This window comes from Molossus molossus, unplaced genomic scaffold (genome assembly GCF_014108415.1).
Source record: "Molossus molossus isolate mMolMol1 unplaced genomic scaffold, mMolMol1.p scaffold_m16_p_2, whole genome shotgun sequence".
Lineage (NCBI taxonomy): Eukaryota > Metazoa > Chordata > Mammalia > Chiroptera > Molossidae > Molossus > Molossus molossus.
Window position 1 is genome coordinate 139,569,586 of NW_023425355.1, and position 17,703 is coordinate 139,587,288.

At 36.2% G+C, this 17,703-nt stretch overlaps 1 protein-coding gene across 2 annotated transcripts in view; it reads right to left on the reverse strand.

Annotated features, from left to right (window-relative positions):
* Positions 1-17,703, reverse strand: part of MOSPD2 (motile sperm domain containing 2) — a 45,351-nt gene that overhangs the window by 22,533 nt on the left and 5,115 nt on the right. For both annotated transcript variants that reach the window (XM_036271470.1, XM_036271469.1), the window contains exons 3-6: positions 7,253-7,408; positions 5,387-5,473; positions 3,568-3,722; positions 919-979 (exon numbers count right to left, since the gene is read on the reverse strand). In XM_036271470.1, the coding sequence (XP_036127363.1) occupies positions 919-979; positions 3,568-3,722; positions 5,387-5,473; positions 7,253-7,408 (459 nt within the window). The remainder of the gene's footprint in view (positions 1-918; positions 980-3,567; positions 3,723-5,386; positions 5,474-7,252; positions 7,409-17,703) is intronic.

The window sequence follows — 17,703 nt, forward strand, 5'->3', positions numbered from 1 at the left end:
TTCACATTCAACCCACTGAAGTTAGAAATATCTGACTGTTTATATGGGAAGGCATCTTCATTTCTCCAGGGAGACACCATCATATAAATCCAATAAATCAAAAATGAGCAAGATTTCAGAGTTCTTCATTAAGGTAATTAATGGAATAATCACAATTGAACAAACTCCAAACACCAGATTCAAATGCAGTGCACTATAGTCAAGTGTTTTCTCATTGACAATTTGTAAGTAGCAATTAGTAACACAATGTACTTTATGTATGAGTATTGTTTATCACAGAGTCTACCTTATCAATATTGCTTATGTTTCTTGTATGTAGGAATAGGAAGTTCTATACAATAAATATTATATTTTACTTATTTTTTATTGATTTTAATAATATAAAGGGAAGAGGGAGGGAGGGAGGGATAGAGAGAGAGAAAGATCTTAATTTGTTGTTCTACTTATTTATTTATACATTCATTTGTTGATTCTTATATGTGCCCTGACCAGGGATCAAACCCACAACCTTGGCATATTGGGATGATGCTCTAACCAACTGAGCTACCCAGCCAGGGCACATATAATAAATATTTTAAAGGAATTTCTCAATGGAAAGATTAGTAAAAATGGAATACTCTTGGAAATAAATGTATGTTTTTATGTAACTATATGTATATGTATGTCTGTTACAGGATGCCATATATCCAGTTTAGAACTTAAACTCTTCAAACTAACTGTAAAGGACAATGATTATTTATGAAAAATTCCCCATGCCTCCTACAATAAGTGCTTAAATTTCTATGAATACATTTAAGCTTTTCATCAGAAAACAATGTTTCAACTATTAAAGTCTATAATAATATAAAGCTCCACAATTCTTAGACATTGTTTACAGTTTCTACATTTCATATTTTTATAAAGGAATAAGTTACTTACAGAGGTATTTAGGGTAATAAACCTTAAAGCAGTTGATGATAAAGCGTACAAAATCCATGTCCTAAAAAAATATTATACATTTAAATCTTTAAGATTGTTCACACATTAGAGATTTTTAAACTGTACATTTCTAAAGGTGATCAATTATTAAATACAAATGAGACAATTATTAAATTATTTAACAGTAAGCTCATATATAAATATATAGATTCCCAAGGATTAAGGTTTTAAGTCATTAAGCTACTTATAACAATTAGCCCTAAAACAGAGTTAAAGAAATCAGAAGTTTAAACATCATTCATGTCACTTCAAACTGGTTAAGATACCTCAGGTTGCTAAGTTAGCATGGCATTATAAAATGGACCTAAAAGCAATCCCCACAGAGAAATTCTGAAAATCTGTAGAACAATTAAAGAATTGTTGAAACAGGTATACAGTTTACAACCTGACCACTTGGGATGATAATACATATGTATATAAATTCTGCTATATTTGCTTTTTAAAGCTAAATTCTATACCTCATAATAGCTTCAATAAAATATGATATTAATCTTTTATTCCACAATTAATCTGATCATATTGGCTGGCTGTATCTATTTCACTTCTAGCTTCTTTCCTCTTATTTAGGGAGCTAGAATGAGAATTAGAATTTCTCAGTTCATATTCAAGTGTTGTTCATTAACTTCAGTTTCTGGAAGTCTTTATAAACATAGCTGTCTAGTTGGCTCCACTGTATTGAACACAGCAACATGAAATTAGGTTATTAGGGTTACTATTCACATGGATCATTTCATTCCATGTTATTCCACGGCCAGAGTCAGACTTACTAATCCTTATTAGCCATCTTATAAGAACTATAGGGTGAAAGATATATATAACCAGGCAAACTTAAAGCCATCAATTACTGAAAGGTGGGGTGTCCCATAGATGAGAGTCTATAAAGTCATTCTTAGTATGTGAGTTGCAGCATCTTTAACTCCAATAAACTATAAGTAAGCATCCTTAATTATCTTAACCACTTATTATGGGATAAATCCTACTATGTAATAATACCTTTATAACTAATCATTATAACCATGGTGCATAGAGCGTAATAATTTGTAGTCAAGTAAGAGTCAAAGAAATATCTCAAGAACTACATATATATAAATTTGATTACCTAGTGATCTGTGGCACCCAGAGACTTTGCCTAAAAAGTCTTCATCCAATATTCTTGTTTTCATCTTTTATGTAATTGAATGGCACTGCTTACAAAATCCCAAGTTACTGTTAAGTCAAGTGGATTTGATAGGATGCCACTGGTGTATATATATTAGTGGGTATGACATAAAAAAGCTCCATGAAAAGATTGGTCTGCATTCTGTGAGAATGTTTCAAGGACGCTATTCATTATCTTGTAAAATGTCCTCCATTTGAGGACCCATGAAATACTTTTCTCTGTAGTTTAAGTATCAGGAATGCATACATTTCTTCTCTCTAGTGGTTCTCTCTAGTCTGCTTTTTGTTTTATTTTATTTTTTTTGTCTAAGGTTTCCTTTTGGGGGGCTAGGTTTCACTGATATATTCCTGTTGCATTTTTCATTTAAAAAAGGTATTTTTTTATATTACTACAAATTCTTTATAAATACCATTACACATATTCCATCAATCAGTACAGCACAATTTATCATTTCACTGTGTTGACATACACATTTTTTTTCTAATTTTGCACTATTTTAAATGACATGGAAAAAAAACATTTGAGTGCATAATGGTTTTTCTGTACTCAGGATTCTTTCTTTAGACTAGATTTCCAGACATTAGTTACCAGGCAAAAAGTATGAATGCGAACACTTTAAGATTCTTAACATACTTTGCCAAGTGGATTTTAAAAAAGATTTTAACATTGCCCCAGGCAGTGTGCAAATGACACTTCACTGCTACCAGAATTAGCCAAGGTTTGAATGGAAGAGACACCAGTTCTAATAAATGTGCTAAATGGATCCCGATCCCTGCTGAAGGGTTTATAGTTACCACCACTAAGGTCACAAGGGCCCAAAATAAGGACTGGTAGGCTTTACTTAATTTTTAACCTTGGGAAAATCACCTGGAGAAAACTGGTTTCCAAAGCTAACCAAACAAACAAAAACCAATCCAAACAAGCAAACAAACAACCCCAACAAAACACAAAATGCTATATGTGCAAAACTCAGGTGACCATCTCGCAACTGTGAACCATGGTATGAATCTAATGGTACAATGGAGAGCTGTGTCACTTCCCTCAATATTTATTGAATGCATTATGCTGTGCCAGGCACAGGTTAGGTGCTGTAGGATATAAGCTTTGATAGAAAAGTTCACTGTTACCACATCTACTCAGTGCCCTGCCAGCCTCCATACCCAACCTTTATATCCTGTGTACTAGACAAAAGGAATATTTCTGGGAAAACTAGTTTGAATGCCAAACACTGAAGCAAATTTATTTCTTTGCAAATCCTATTCTATTCTTGTACTCACAATACAGGGGGAAAAAATAAATCCCAAACACAACTTGTTTAGCTCAATTTTATAGCAATATTTGGTGGGGGGGGGGGATGGCAGGGAGGACAGGAAAGAGGGAGGGAGCACACCATGATAAACAATGACGTAGAATTTTTTAAAAATGCTTACTATGCAATTGATTCCAGTTTCTGACAGGTCAAACATCACGGTTACAGGTTTCCCATTTTCTCTTTTAGCATAACGTTCCAACCAGAATGCAATAAGCTTCTTTTTATCCAGTATGGTTTTATGGTCTTTTATGTGATACTTCACCCTGATCCAGACTTTTAGCAGAACATTAGATAAAAATAAGAAAAACAGTTAGGCATTATAATATTATTTTATACATGCACATTCTTTCCCTTTTCATTTATAATTCATTGTGTTTCTCAAATAAAAAAAAATCCCTTCCTTTTTAAAAATAAGAAATAGTGTGCACTTGGGAACCTTACAGAATAGCAGAAAAGAAACTATTTTTCCCATCCCCTTAGGAAATAAATAAACTTCACTAGTAAGTAAGGGGGAAAGAAAATACAGGTGAACAAAGAATATTTGATAATAACATAAGAGTACTCTTCACTGTGCTTAAAACTAAAAACAAAGTCATTGGTTCTGTCGAGCACTAGGAAAAAATGTTCTTTCCAGAGGAAAAGCGCAACAGAGGCACTATGGAGGTGTGAGCGCATGTCCTGCATGTGGACGGAATGTGGCAAAGTGTGCAGAGTGGTGGCAGCTGAGACAAAATGTGATGAGTGGTGAGAGGAGAAGCTAAATAGACAGGACTGGGCATGAAGGACCCTGAATGAAATGCTAGGGTGTTTTGATTTTCCTATTGACAGCATCTCTCAGGCAGCAGCACAGAGGGGAGACTGGAAGAGGGAGAGAAGGAACTCCACCAGTTGATGCCCTGTGAGGGGACTGGGGGAAGGGGACAGTGAGGGACTGAACTGAGGAAATGCTAGGGAAAACAGAGAGGGGCAAATTGAAGCTGTCAGAGGGAAGAGCCCCTGGTTACTGGGCTAAGCTGGGCAGAACAGCGGGTGGGACAAGGATGTTCAGTTGCGTGTTGTGTTGAGGCAGCCGGCTGGCAATCAGTCTGGTGGCACTGGTCAGTGGGTAGCTGGGCAGGTACGTGCATGTGGTCTGGGGACAGTGTGGGCTCACTGCTGTTTAGGGGGAGGCAGTTGAAGCTGTCAAGGTACTTGAGATCACCCATGGAGACTGTATCAGCTGGAAAGTAAAAGAGGTCAAGAAAGAAATGAAGGCAGGGAAGCACATTTAAGGGACAGGCGGGAAGAAAGAAATGAGAAAAGAAGACCGAGAAGGAGGAGCCAGTGATAGGAGGAAAATGCAAAGAGAGTACTGTTCAAACAGGATCAGTCCGCATGCCAGAGGGCGAGCAGGTGCACTGACTCTGCTTGGGCTGGGGGTCTGACAGGCCTGCCAAATCTTAGCCTTGGCACAAAACCAAGCTGGATTTGGGGTAAAGGGGAGAGAAGAGAGTTGTTGGGACAGCAGGGATGAGTATTACTGTTCCTCCTGCTATCACACAGACTGAGGAGGAAGCCAAGGACAGAAGACTGGGAAACTTGAAAAAAGTCCATTTATCAACCATTAGAAACTATCAAAAAAGGTTTTCCGTAAAAATACTGGATTGAGTTTTAATACCAAAGTCAGATTACAAAGAAGATATTGACTCTGAGTTACATTATTTTGGCTGTGTTAGAGAGTGTAGCATTTGCTTTTGCTGTCCGTTTTATTGTAATGCAAATAGTAGTATAACCACTAAGTATCAGATGCTCAGTCAAGATGGCCCTAATAACCCCCAATTACAGGAGTTTGCTGTGGGGTACAAATAGAGAAAGTGCCACCTCTTACTAATTCTGTTGAAACAGATAAGTACATCTCAAAATATTCCAAAGCCATTACATAAGTTAAATATACTCACACAACTTGTTGCCTTCTTTGTCATAACCATGGAGATAAATACCACCAATTTCCAATAACCATCTGGGAATACAGGATTCAGTCAGATCTAAAAAGTGATAAACTTTGATGAGTAATTATAAAAGAAAACTCACAATGTAAAAGTTAAAGTTTCTATAGTAGTTCTGATATAAAAAAAGATAAAGCTTATTCAAACATCTGGATAGACTGGCAATAAAAAATGGTGTTTCTTACTAAGTAAACAAACAACATCAAGACCTAGATGAGAGAAATAAAAAACATCCATTGCCCTTTGACTCGCCAGTCCTTATTTATGTAGACACATTTCCATGTTCTGCTTGTGTTTTACCTAAAGGTTTGCAAAAAAAAAAAAAAACTGCCCTGGCCAGTTTGGCTCAGCGGTTAGAGCGTCCGCCTGCGGTCCAGAGAGACCCAGGTTCGGTTCCCGCTAAGGGCATGTACTTCGGTTGCAGTTTGTCCCCGGCCCTGGTTGGTCGTGCGGGTGGCAGCCACTCGATGTGTCCCTTCACGTCGATGTTTCTCTCTCTCCCTCCCACTCTATCTGTACAAAAAATGGAAAAATATCCTCGGGTGAGGATAAAAAAAAACAAAAAAAAACAACTACTGGACAATTTCAAGACAACATGCCAGTAAATAAATAGCCACATGACAGCTTCAGAATTAATGAAAAAAATCACTGTCGTTTCTTTCGCCAAACACTATTTTTCTACAAAGTTTGATATCCAGTAGAGTTTAATGCATTTTATAATCTTGGGACAAGTAGAAAATACTTCAAGAAAAATGCTAACTCCTTTAGCAGGAGGAACAAAAGGGCCTGTTCAGTCTCTAGTGAGGCTGATGACCAATGGAGCAAGGCAGCAAGTGCCAAGGCTTTTGTTACATTCACCGGTAGTTCTGCAAGAACTTTCCAAGATTTCTGTATCTTTCCCCACCCCCTTTTATCATCTATCTGCTGTTTGCTACTAGAAACAAGCAATTCTATGTAAGAAGAATTATTAAGTGTAAAAGTTCATTCTGTCCTTAAAAGATTTTTATTTCTTTGCTTGATTAATGAATGTTTCACTGTTTATTGAAATTACCTACAGTTTTGAGATTTCCAATAAAATTATTTGTGAAATACTCCCTTTCTGACGGATTCCTTCTGTAAGTGTGGACTATTCTGTATAAGTCTCCAGACTTAGTCACTTCAGAGTTTATAATCCTCAAGGTCAGGAAATCTTACTTTATATCCCATCAAAACCAGTAACCATGCCAGTTTCTTGTTAAATTTTTAGGAGAGAGATAATGGGTAACCTTTTCTGAAAGAGTTCTTTATATACTTGAAGACTATTATAAAATCCCCTCTAAGATTTAAAACTCCTGTTTGCGGTGACAATTTCAACCTTGAAGTAGGCCTTAAAATCAAGCAGTTAAAAGAAGGTTGCCAAAGGCATCTTTGGGGATAAACTTGCTTCCTGGGGACCACCCACCATTCATTAATTCTATATGGATCCCCTATTAGCACAAGGAACTCTAGGGATAGAGAAAGACATAAGTCAACAACAGAGAGAAACAGGCAAATAGTGAAGATGCTGTCTTGCTATTGTTTTCTGCTACTGAACTACACAAGCACAGATTACGAGACTGCTGTGAGTGAAGAATCTAAGTGTGATTCTGCTCCTTGGTGATCTGATTGCCTTTCGAATGATCCACCTTAGACTAAGTCACATGATACTCCTTTCAAAGTGTTATTGGAACTGTGTAAAACATTATATTCTGATGTTGGATATTTGCAAATACACTATCAGATAAATGCAAAACTGTAACAGGGGATAGTATACTGTCAAGGTTAAATTGAACAGCTTACCATTGACAGCCATTTCTTTCCTCCACTGAAAACTCTCATCAAGCATCTTCAACGTTTCATCTACAACATCATGCCTCCAAAATAAGTAACTTTCAACCCAGTTATCATCTTGTTGTAGCCTTTCAACATCACGTGGATCATATTTATCTGGCTTCTCTAGGGAAAAAACAGTAATAAATATCCAAGTCAGATAGATTCTGTAGTGAATAATAACAAACACTAATGCCAAAGAAAAAGAAAGCCCCAGAAGACAAAGCTAAGCTATTTCAAGATAGACAAGGGGATGCAGTTCAGATGAAAATGTCATTTAAAGGGTTAATGGATTTCTAAGTGTGAAGAGAATAAAGTTATCTAAAAACTGCAGGTTTACTTTAAACAAGCCACTAGAAATTTAAAAAATAAGACCATAGTAAAATATTTTGCACAACATGCTATAAAACTCGAAACCAATATCTGGAAAGATCAATTATGTTATCTGAACTTGAAATCCTTACCGTAGTTCATGAAAAGTAGAATTTTGTATGTAATACAGAACTAAGTTGTGCTTAAAAAACATGTTTGGCAAGTGTCATTTAAAAAAATGAACTAAATACAAAATGGAAAACTGACCATTATGCAGCAGTTAACAGTTCCTTTAGTTTACTGGAAGAATTGTTTCCAATAATAATTTTTCAATATCTATTTACACACATGGTATGTTCTTACCAACCTGTATATCTGATATTTCTCCTCCCATACTCTGCTCTAATTTTCTGTAACTGAAATGGCCTGTCTCCTCACAACCCCTCTGTACAAAGTGGACCATTCTGCAAGACTCCTTTCAAAGGCTTCCTCTTCCATAACATTTTTCCACGACTTTTCTGGAAGTCATTCCTTCCTACCTGTGAACAACTACAGATTTGAACTAATAAGTCTTTCTTAAGGTCCTTACTACTTTTGCCCTTGAATCAGAGTTACTGGCATGCATGCATGCCATATCTTTTTTAACAGAGACTGTAACAACACTGTCTATCCATTCTAAGAATTCCCCCCAAAGCAGATTATAGTAGTAATGAAAAGGCCTTCCGGAAACATTTGTTGGTTGAATCTATTCCTTCTCTCTCTCTCTTTTGTTGTTAATCATCGCCCCAGCATATTTTTTTCCATTGATTTTTAGACATAGTGGAAGGGAAAAAGGGAGGAGGGACGAAAACAGAGAGAGAGAGACAGAGATACAGAGAGAGAGAGAGAAAAAAAAAAACATTGATGTGAGACAGACACATGGACTGGTTGCCTCCCACAAGCGACCCGACCAGGGCCAGGGATCGAACCTACCACCCAAGTACATGCCTTTGACCAAGTATCAAACTCGAGACCCTTCAGTGCGCAGGCCAATGATCTAACCACTGAGCAACACTGGTCAGGGCTCCTTCTCTATTTTTATTTTCTCAGTTAATAGTATCCTCCTGGGGGCCCAAGGAAGAAGTTTCAGAAAATTCTCTTGCTCCTTCATCTCCATTTTATTTTTGCATCTATTAGTTGCCAAGTTTCATAGATTCTATCTCCTCTTCATTTTCTTGGCCTTATAGCAGACCCTCAGAGATAACAGCTTAAAGGGCAGTGAAATACAAAGTGCATTCAGAGAATTATCTTCTTTGAGTCTCAATTTTCTTATCTTTAAGTGGCTTTATATACTCACAGGGTTGTGTGAGGACCAGATGGAAATGTATATATAAAAGTACTTGGAAGTTTAAAGCACTATAAAATATAAGATTAGGCCATAAATCACACATTTGTAGTGTTATCTTGAAAATGGCTTTCAATATCTGGGTTCTATTTTTCTCATCTATACAATGAATGGTTCTGTAGTGGGGAAACCTTGGAAAATGTTTTTTAGCCGTGCTATTTGAATATTCATCATATTCAAAACACAACTTTTCTTGAATTATAATTTATAAACCCGAGTTGGATATAAAAGACTTTACGCTGCTGGACAGCCCTATGGACCAATACGGTGTTTTCCTTGAAATTACAGGTTGACTTAATTCATTTTCAACAAAATTTCTGCCAAATACCCAGGTCTGAATAACCAGTTTACTTGCCAGTTGTTCTTTCAAAGAAAAGTGGTGGTGTATAAACAATGTGACTAATTTAGCTGGCATCTCAAGCACATAGAAGTGTTTCATGCATACTTCCCAATTCTGTCACACAGAACAGTAGAAAACATGTACCCAAGGGTCAAGATTTAATAAAATTGACTGCTTCATTAGGGGCTTTCTAAAATAAAATTGGCTTAAAAAAATTGAGAATGCTGATAATGAAGACTACAATGACCACTAGCCTTGATTCGGACTGAGGAGCCAGCATTTTTGCCCACTATTGCTTCTGTGTAATCAGCAGAGACATCAACACAATGAAAAAGGCAAATGGTTGCTTAGTGTTATCATGAAAATAGTTTTGACCTCACAGGCTCCCCAAAAGAGTCCTGGGAATCCCCGAGTCTGCAGACTAAGAAAAGCACTTACCTGGAACAATATGTGGCAAGTGGCAAAGTCTCAATAAATATTAGTCCTAATAAAAATTAAACAGTATTGGTACTTTCATTATTACTGCCACTGCTGATATTACCGCCGAGGATGACATAAACGAGTCAGGGTCCTTTACTAAAAAATTTAAAGTCAACTGCTCTTGAAGAGCTTTCAGGGATATAGATCTTTGAAATTAGAAATCTCTATTTATAATAAAATTATTATTGTCATTAACAAACATGAACTTACATATTAAATACCTGTTAAACATTTACCCATAGGCAGATACAAATGATATCAGAGCAGAAAAGACAGAGAAAGAGAAGAGTAGGGAGGGAGTCTTGGGGGGGGAGAAGGAGACAGGCAAGAGAAAAGTAGGGACAGAGAGGACAGAGAAGAGGGCTGAGGAGAGGAGATGGCAGGGAGAGAAAAACAGAAAGTAAAGTAAGAATCCAAGGTATGGAAATCTTGGCCTAGGACTCCAAGGCCAAGTATAATAATTGTGCTTATAATGAAACAATGTTCTGCTTTCAAACACAGCCCCCAGACAACTGAACCCTCAAGTGCTAGAAAGTTTTGAGACAACCAGTCCTTTGGTAAGTCCAGATGTTACAGGAAGAAGCTAAAGATGTACAATCAAAACGTATCTGAAGATATCAAAACACATATGTGCGCACGCACACCCCCTATATACCTACTCAGGGCATAATTTTGAATGACTTTACCACTCAGTGATTAAAGTATAGAGATTAGGAAGAGATTAGTTTTGAGGAACAGAAGAAATAAAATGGAGTCACTATAGTCAAGCTGCTAAAATATTAAAATCAAGTAGGCTGAGGCATGAGAAAATTATTCTATTCTTGCTTTAACTAGCCTGGGAACTTAAACTTTTGAACTTTCTAGTTCTGTGTCAATGCCTGGACCTCCAGATAACCCTCAGAGGGTAATCTGAGGGACTTACGTATCCAGACCACCAGGTGTGACCAGACCTCCTAGTACCATCTTCTGGACCACCTGGCATCCATCATCCAGACTGCCTGACACCCGACTGATAACCATCCAGGACCAATCCTAGGGCCAAGAATGGAGGACTAATTCTTCTCAAAGATGGGACTTTTAAGAACTCAACTTTTCCTTTTTCTTTAGCTAGACTGTGTAAATGTCAACAATGGGAGTGAATGGGAGTCATCAGGTGCCTAAATAACAAAATATTCCTTTAAAGACATCCTCTGTTAGCTGGCCATACCTATCCTGAATCTGAGTGAGAGACTGAGAAGCAGGTGACCTTTTATAATGGAATTAATTTAAGCAACTGGCCTATAGCAGTGATTCTCAAAGTTCAGCAAGTACCAGAATCACCAGGAAAGCTTATTAAACAGGCTTACTGGGCCCCGCCCTTAGATTGTCAATTCATGGATGGGATCCGGAAACCTGAATTTGTAACTAGTTCCTATAGGATGCTGATGCTGCTGTTGATCCAGGCACCACACTTTGAGGACCAGCAGTCTATTGCAGGGGTTGGCAAACTTTTCCTGTAAAGAGCCAGATGGTAAATATCTAAATACCTTGGACTTCAAAGGCCACAGATAGCCTCTGTGGCAGATTCTTCCTTTTTTTGTTTTGTTTTTAGCAACCCTTTAAAAATACAAAAAAAAAAAAAAATTTCTTGGCTCCAGGGCTATACAAAAACAGGACTTTGCTTACTTCCAGTCTGGTGTAAACAGGGAAGATGCTTTTCTGCTTCAGCTCCTATCCTTCAAGAGTTGGATTCATGTGTAGATACACAAGAGATATAATGTCTAAGATGACACATCTCTCTGCTGATCTATACAGGTCTTCTTTCAATATTCTTTAATAACATTTTATAATTTTCTCCATAAAATAAGAACGTATATTTCTTCTGTTAGATTATTACACAGTTTAGAGATTTTTGTGTTGCTATCATGAGACAATAATGATAGACTGGCAAACTTCATACCTATTATTTTTCTTTCTTTTTAAAATTATTTTTATTAATTTGTTTTTGTTACAGATGTTTCTCCTTCCCTCCCGCCCCTTTCCCAGCTTTGTTGTCTATGTCCATTGTTCATGCATACATATATATAAGTTCTGTGGTTTATCTTGTCCCCCTCAGTCCCCCCTCCTCTGGGGTTTTTCAGTCTATACCCTACCTCTATGTCTCTGGGTCAGTTTTTTTCATCAGTTTGTTTAGTTCATTATATTCCACAAATAAGTGAGATCATGTGATATTTGTCTTTCTCTGCTTGGCTTGTTTCGCTTAGCATAATACTCTCCAGGTCCCTCCATGTCATCTCAAATGATAAGAGATCTTTCTTTCTTACAGCTGCACAGTATTCCATTGAATACTTGTACTACAGCTTTTTTATCCACTCATCTACTGATGGACACTTGGGTTGTTTCCAGATCTTAGCTACTGTAAATAGTGCTGCTATGAATATATATTCTTTCTGATTGGTGGTTCAGGCTTCTTAGAATATATTCCTAGAAGTGGGGTCACTGGGTTAAATGGCAGTTCAATTTTTAACTTTTTGAGGTAACACCACAGTGTTTTCCATAGCAGCTGCACCAGTTTGCATTCCCACCAGCAGTGCACTAGAGTCCCCTTTTCTCCACACCCTCACCAACATTTGTTGTTTGGTGATTTGTTGATGGCGGCCATTCTGACAGGTGTGAAGTGATACCTTATAGTAGTTTTAATTTTCATCTCTCTGATGATTAGTGACATTGAGCATTTTTTCATATGTCTCTTGGCCATTTGTATGTCCTATCTGGAGAGGCGTCTATTTAGGTCCTCTACCCCCTATTATTTTTCTTGCTATATTGACAAGTAGGTAATTTTATATATTGTAGATCTATAAAATAATAGTGGAGATTATTGTCTTTTTCCTGACTTTATGGAAGTTATTTTGAAGTTTCACAATTAAACATGACATTTACTGTAGGTTTTTAGAAGATACACTTAGAGTTAAGTTTTCCATGTTTACTAAAAGTCTTGTTTGTTTGTGCTTTTCATAAAGTTGAATTATAGACAGTGTAGTTTCTCTCTATTGAAATAAACATTTTCCCTCATTTACTTTTGTTAATGAATATACTATGTTTGTATTGGTTTAAACAAATATGAAAAATTGAAAAAGAAACAAATATGGTTACCTAAAGAGGGAAGAGAAGGGAGTGAAGAGGCATAAGAGAAGAAAGACACTTTCCTTCTTTTTTTTAATCCTCACCAAGGGCATATTTTTTCCATTTATCTTCAGACAGAGTAGGAGGGAGGGAGAGAGAGAAAAAGAGAGATACACATTGACTAGCTGCCTCCCGCATGACCCCGACCAGGGCTGGGGACCGAACTGCAACCGAGGTATGTGCCCTTGACCGGAATTGAACCTGTGACTCTTTGGTCCTGTGGGTCGATACTCTATCCACAGAGCGAAACAGGCCAGGGCGAAAGATACTTTTCTATGCTCATCTTCTTTGATTGTTGAACTGAACCTATTCAAAAATTTCACTGAGCAGTATTATTTTAATGTGATAAATTCCTCTGCTGAATTTTCTGATTATGAATCATCTTTGCATTCCTGGGACTAACAAAACTACTAGCACCTTATGTGTACATGAAGGATGACTTCATGGTGGCAGGGCGATGAGAATTGTAGAGATTTAGAACTACCAATTTAATTTCTTTAATAGTCGCTAATCTGTTTAGGCTTTTTACTTCTCAGAGACAATTTTAGGTGATTTTTCTTTTCTCCAAAAGTTTTACATTTAATCTAAGATTATTAACTTAATGTAATAAAGCTGGTCATTGTATTATTCTTATGATTTAAAAAATCTCTGTCACATGTATATATATATATATATATATATATATATATATATATATATATATATATCTGCTTTTGTTCCTAGTGTATTCTTTGCCTTCTCCCTTTCTTTTTTAAAAAATATTTTTAATTAATTAATTTATTTTTAATATTTTTTTCTTTATTGATTTTAGAGAGAGAGGAAGGGAGAAGGCGAGAGAAAGAAAGATCAATGAGAGAGAGCATCGATTGGCTGCCTCCTGCATGTCCCCCACTGGGGATCGGGCCCATAACCAGGGAATGTGCCCTGACCAGGAATCAAACCGGTGACCTTTTGGTGCATGGGTCAATGCTTAACCACTGAGCCACACTGGCTGGGCCTCCCTTTCTTCTTAGTTGGTCATCCTAGGTATGTCTATTTTACTAGTTCTTTCAAAAAAACAGCTTGTTTATTATATCTACTATCTTTTTTTCATATACCATGAATATCTGTTGTCTTATTTCCTTCCTTCTACTTTCTCTGTATTACCTGCTGTTCACTTTGTAGCTCTTTGAATTGAATCTTTAGCTGATTTTTATTTGGGTCTTGTTTTTTAATGAACGGACGTTAGTTACTTTGTTGTTGCTCAGCTTTAAGTATTTTGTAATTTCCACTGTGATATCTTCGTTGGCCGACAAGTTATTTAGCAAAAGTAAGAATTACACACATTGCTAGGAAGTTGTTAACCTATAGGTTATTTAGAGGTGTGTTATTTCTGTATTCACAAATTGGCCTATAATTTTCCTTTTTTGTACATTTTTGTGAGTTTTTGAGATCAAGATTATGGGGTTTTCATGAGATTGGAAGTAAAACACTACAACAATTCATATTGTTCAGAAGGATAGATATTAACTGTAGATCTTATCAATTAAATGTGAATATTTAAAATTAGGATTTCTTGCTTGCTTGTTCTGAGTATTTCTGAAAGAGATTTGTTAAAAATCATTATGTTTGTGGATTTCTTGAGGTTTCCCTTATAATTCTGGGAGCTTTTGCTTTATGCATTTTAAAGCTGTATTGTTAGATACTTTTTATCTTGTTCCTAATTATTACACCTTTTTAGGGTTCCTTTCATCACTACTAGTATCCCTTTCTATATATATTATTTTTCACCCTAAATAATATTTTGTCTAATGAAAGTACAGATTACTTTGGTTAATATTTGTTTTATATATACTTTTCCATCTCATTATTTTCAACCTTTCTACATTAATTTATTTAAGTTAGTCTATTATAGGCAGCATGCAATTAAGATTTAAAAAAATTTACTCTGATAACAAGTACATATTGGTTCATATTTGTGGCAACTACTGATAACACTGGGTTATTTCTACTTTCACTCTGTGTTTTCTAGTTACTAGGTTGCTTGTTTTCTCCTTTCCTGCTTCCTGCTGGACAGATGTTTTCTTCATTCCTCTTTTCATGCCTTCACTGGCTTGGAAATTAAATATTTAATTCTGACCCAGCCAGTGTGGCTCAGTGGATTAAGCATCCTCGCAGGGACTGAGAGGCCCAGGTTTGATTCTCAGTCAGGGCCCATGCCCAGATTGTGGGCTTGATCCCCAGTGGGGAGCATGCAGGAGGCAGCCTATTGATATTTCTCTCTCACATCAATGTTTCTCTCTCTCCCTTCCTCTCTAAAATTCAATGATAAAAGTAATTTGAATATTTAACTCTGTCTCTCAGTGGTTACCCTAATTTTAAATATTCATACTTAACTGACAAGATCTACAGTTAATATCTCTATTCTTTTGAACAATATGAATTTTTATAATGTTTTACCTCCAAGCTCATGAAAACCACATAATCTTGATGTTAAAAACTCACAAAGTACAAAAAAGGAAAATTATAGGCTAATTTGTGAATACAGATTCAATACACTTAAATAAAATATTAGGTAACTAAATCCACCAATATATTTTATTTTATTTTTTCTTTATTGATGTTAGAGAGAGGAAGGTAGAGGGAGAGAGAGATAGAAACACTGATGAGAAAGAACATCGACTGGCCGCCTCCTGCATGCCCCTCATTGGAGATTTGGTTCACAACCTGGGCATGTGCCCTGACCGGGAATCAAACCAGTGCCCTCTCGGTGCATGGGTCGACGCTCAACCACTGAGCCACACCAGCCAGGCTCCAACAATATATTTTAAAAACCTGATTAATATAACCTACCATACTATTAAAACAAAAACACCAGTGAACATCTCATCAAATGCAGTCAATGTATTCAATAAATGAACAAAATGCACTTAGTAATACTCAACCATCAGTCATGACAGGAACAAAACAACAAACAAAATACTCAAACTAGCAAACCAGGAATAGAAGGAAGTGCTTTTATTTTGATAAAGGATCTCTACAGAGATCATACTTCATGGTGATATATTTGGGGCTATTTTTCTAAGATCAGGAATAAGATAAGTAGGCTTTTATCACTGCTGCTTTCACTCAACACTAAAGGGTCCAGGCAGTTCAAACTAAAAGCACTTAAAGGTATAGGAATTGGAAAGTTAGAAAGAAAATTGTAACTATTTCAAGATGATATTATTGTCTATGAAGAAATCCTACACGAATCTAGAGGTAAATTATAAAGATTAATACAAGTTAATAAGGTTTCTGAATTCAATATTAATGTAAAAAAGCCAAATGCACTTTTTACAATCCAGCCATAATCATTTAGAAAATAAATTCCTAGAGGACATCATTCAAACTACAAAAATAAAATATTTTCAAAAATAAATTAAAAAAAAAACTATCTGGGAATAAATTTAACAAAAATGGGTTCAACTTTATGGAGAAAATTATAAATCTTTCAACAAGAAAGACTTTAGCAGATAGGAAGATATACCAGATTCTTGGCTTGAAAGACTCAACCATTATAACGTCAAGCCTCCCACAACTGATCTTCTGAATTTAACATAATTCCATTGAAAAGCCCAACAAAAAATTTTCCCCCAGAAACATGAAAGGTAACTCTATAATTTATATGGGGGAACAAAGCACCAAGAAGAGTCTTATTTTCACAGATGTGGGCACCAAATGGCCCACAGAGATATGAAGAAATGCTTAATCTGACTAGTATTCAAAGAAATGAAAATTTAAACCACAATGACATATCTATCCCAATATCCCCATCAGATGGAAAAAAAAAATAACTACGCCAAATTTTAGGATATGGAAAAACAAGGACATTCAAATATTGCTGATTAAAATGAAAATTGGTCCAATCACATTGGGAAATAGTTCGGCATTACCTAGTAAAGTTGAACAGGTGCCTAATCTATGACCCACCCATTTCACTGTTGGATACACACTCTAGAGCAGCAGTTTTCAATCTTTCTGGTCTCAGGCCCCCTCTTTTACACTCTTAAAAATAACTGAGAACCCTAAAGAACTTTTTTGTTTATATGGGTTATATTTATTGGTAGTTACTATATTAGGTACTAAAACTGAGAAAAATTTTACACATGAGAACAGACAAGCACTCATCCCATTAGCCATCAGAGCAATGACATCATCCCATGCTGTGTAACCTCTGGAAAATACCACTGTCTGCTTGTGAGAGAAAGACAATGAAAAAGGAAAATGATGTTTTAGTGTTACTATAAAAATAGTTTTGACCTCTCAAACACCTTGAAATGGTCTCAGGGAACTACAGTTCATGGATCAACTTTGAGAACTACTGACTTAGGGGAAATCTAAGCTCCACATAAGCATAAGAATGTTCACAGCAGCACTGTACATAATAGGAAAACCTAGAAATAACCCCAAATTCATCAACTGATATATTCATTCCATGAACTACTACACAGCTATAAAAAGAAATCAGTTATGATATGGTTCTATTAGCCAGGATAAATAACTCTTGAGCAACAGAAGCCAGCCATGGAAAAATATATTCAGTTTTTATTTAAAATTTAAAAGTAGGTAAACTTAAAAAAGTACTGGTGAGGAATACATTATAGGTGGTAAAGCTAATGAAAAGCAAGAGAATAACTAAGACCAAATATAGGACAAATAGCTGCCTGAAGGGTGCACAGGAAGGGATAAAGGACAAATGCAGGATGAAAAGGGATGGGGTAC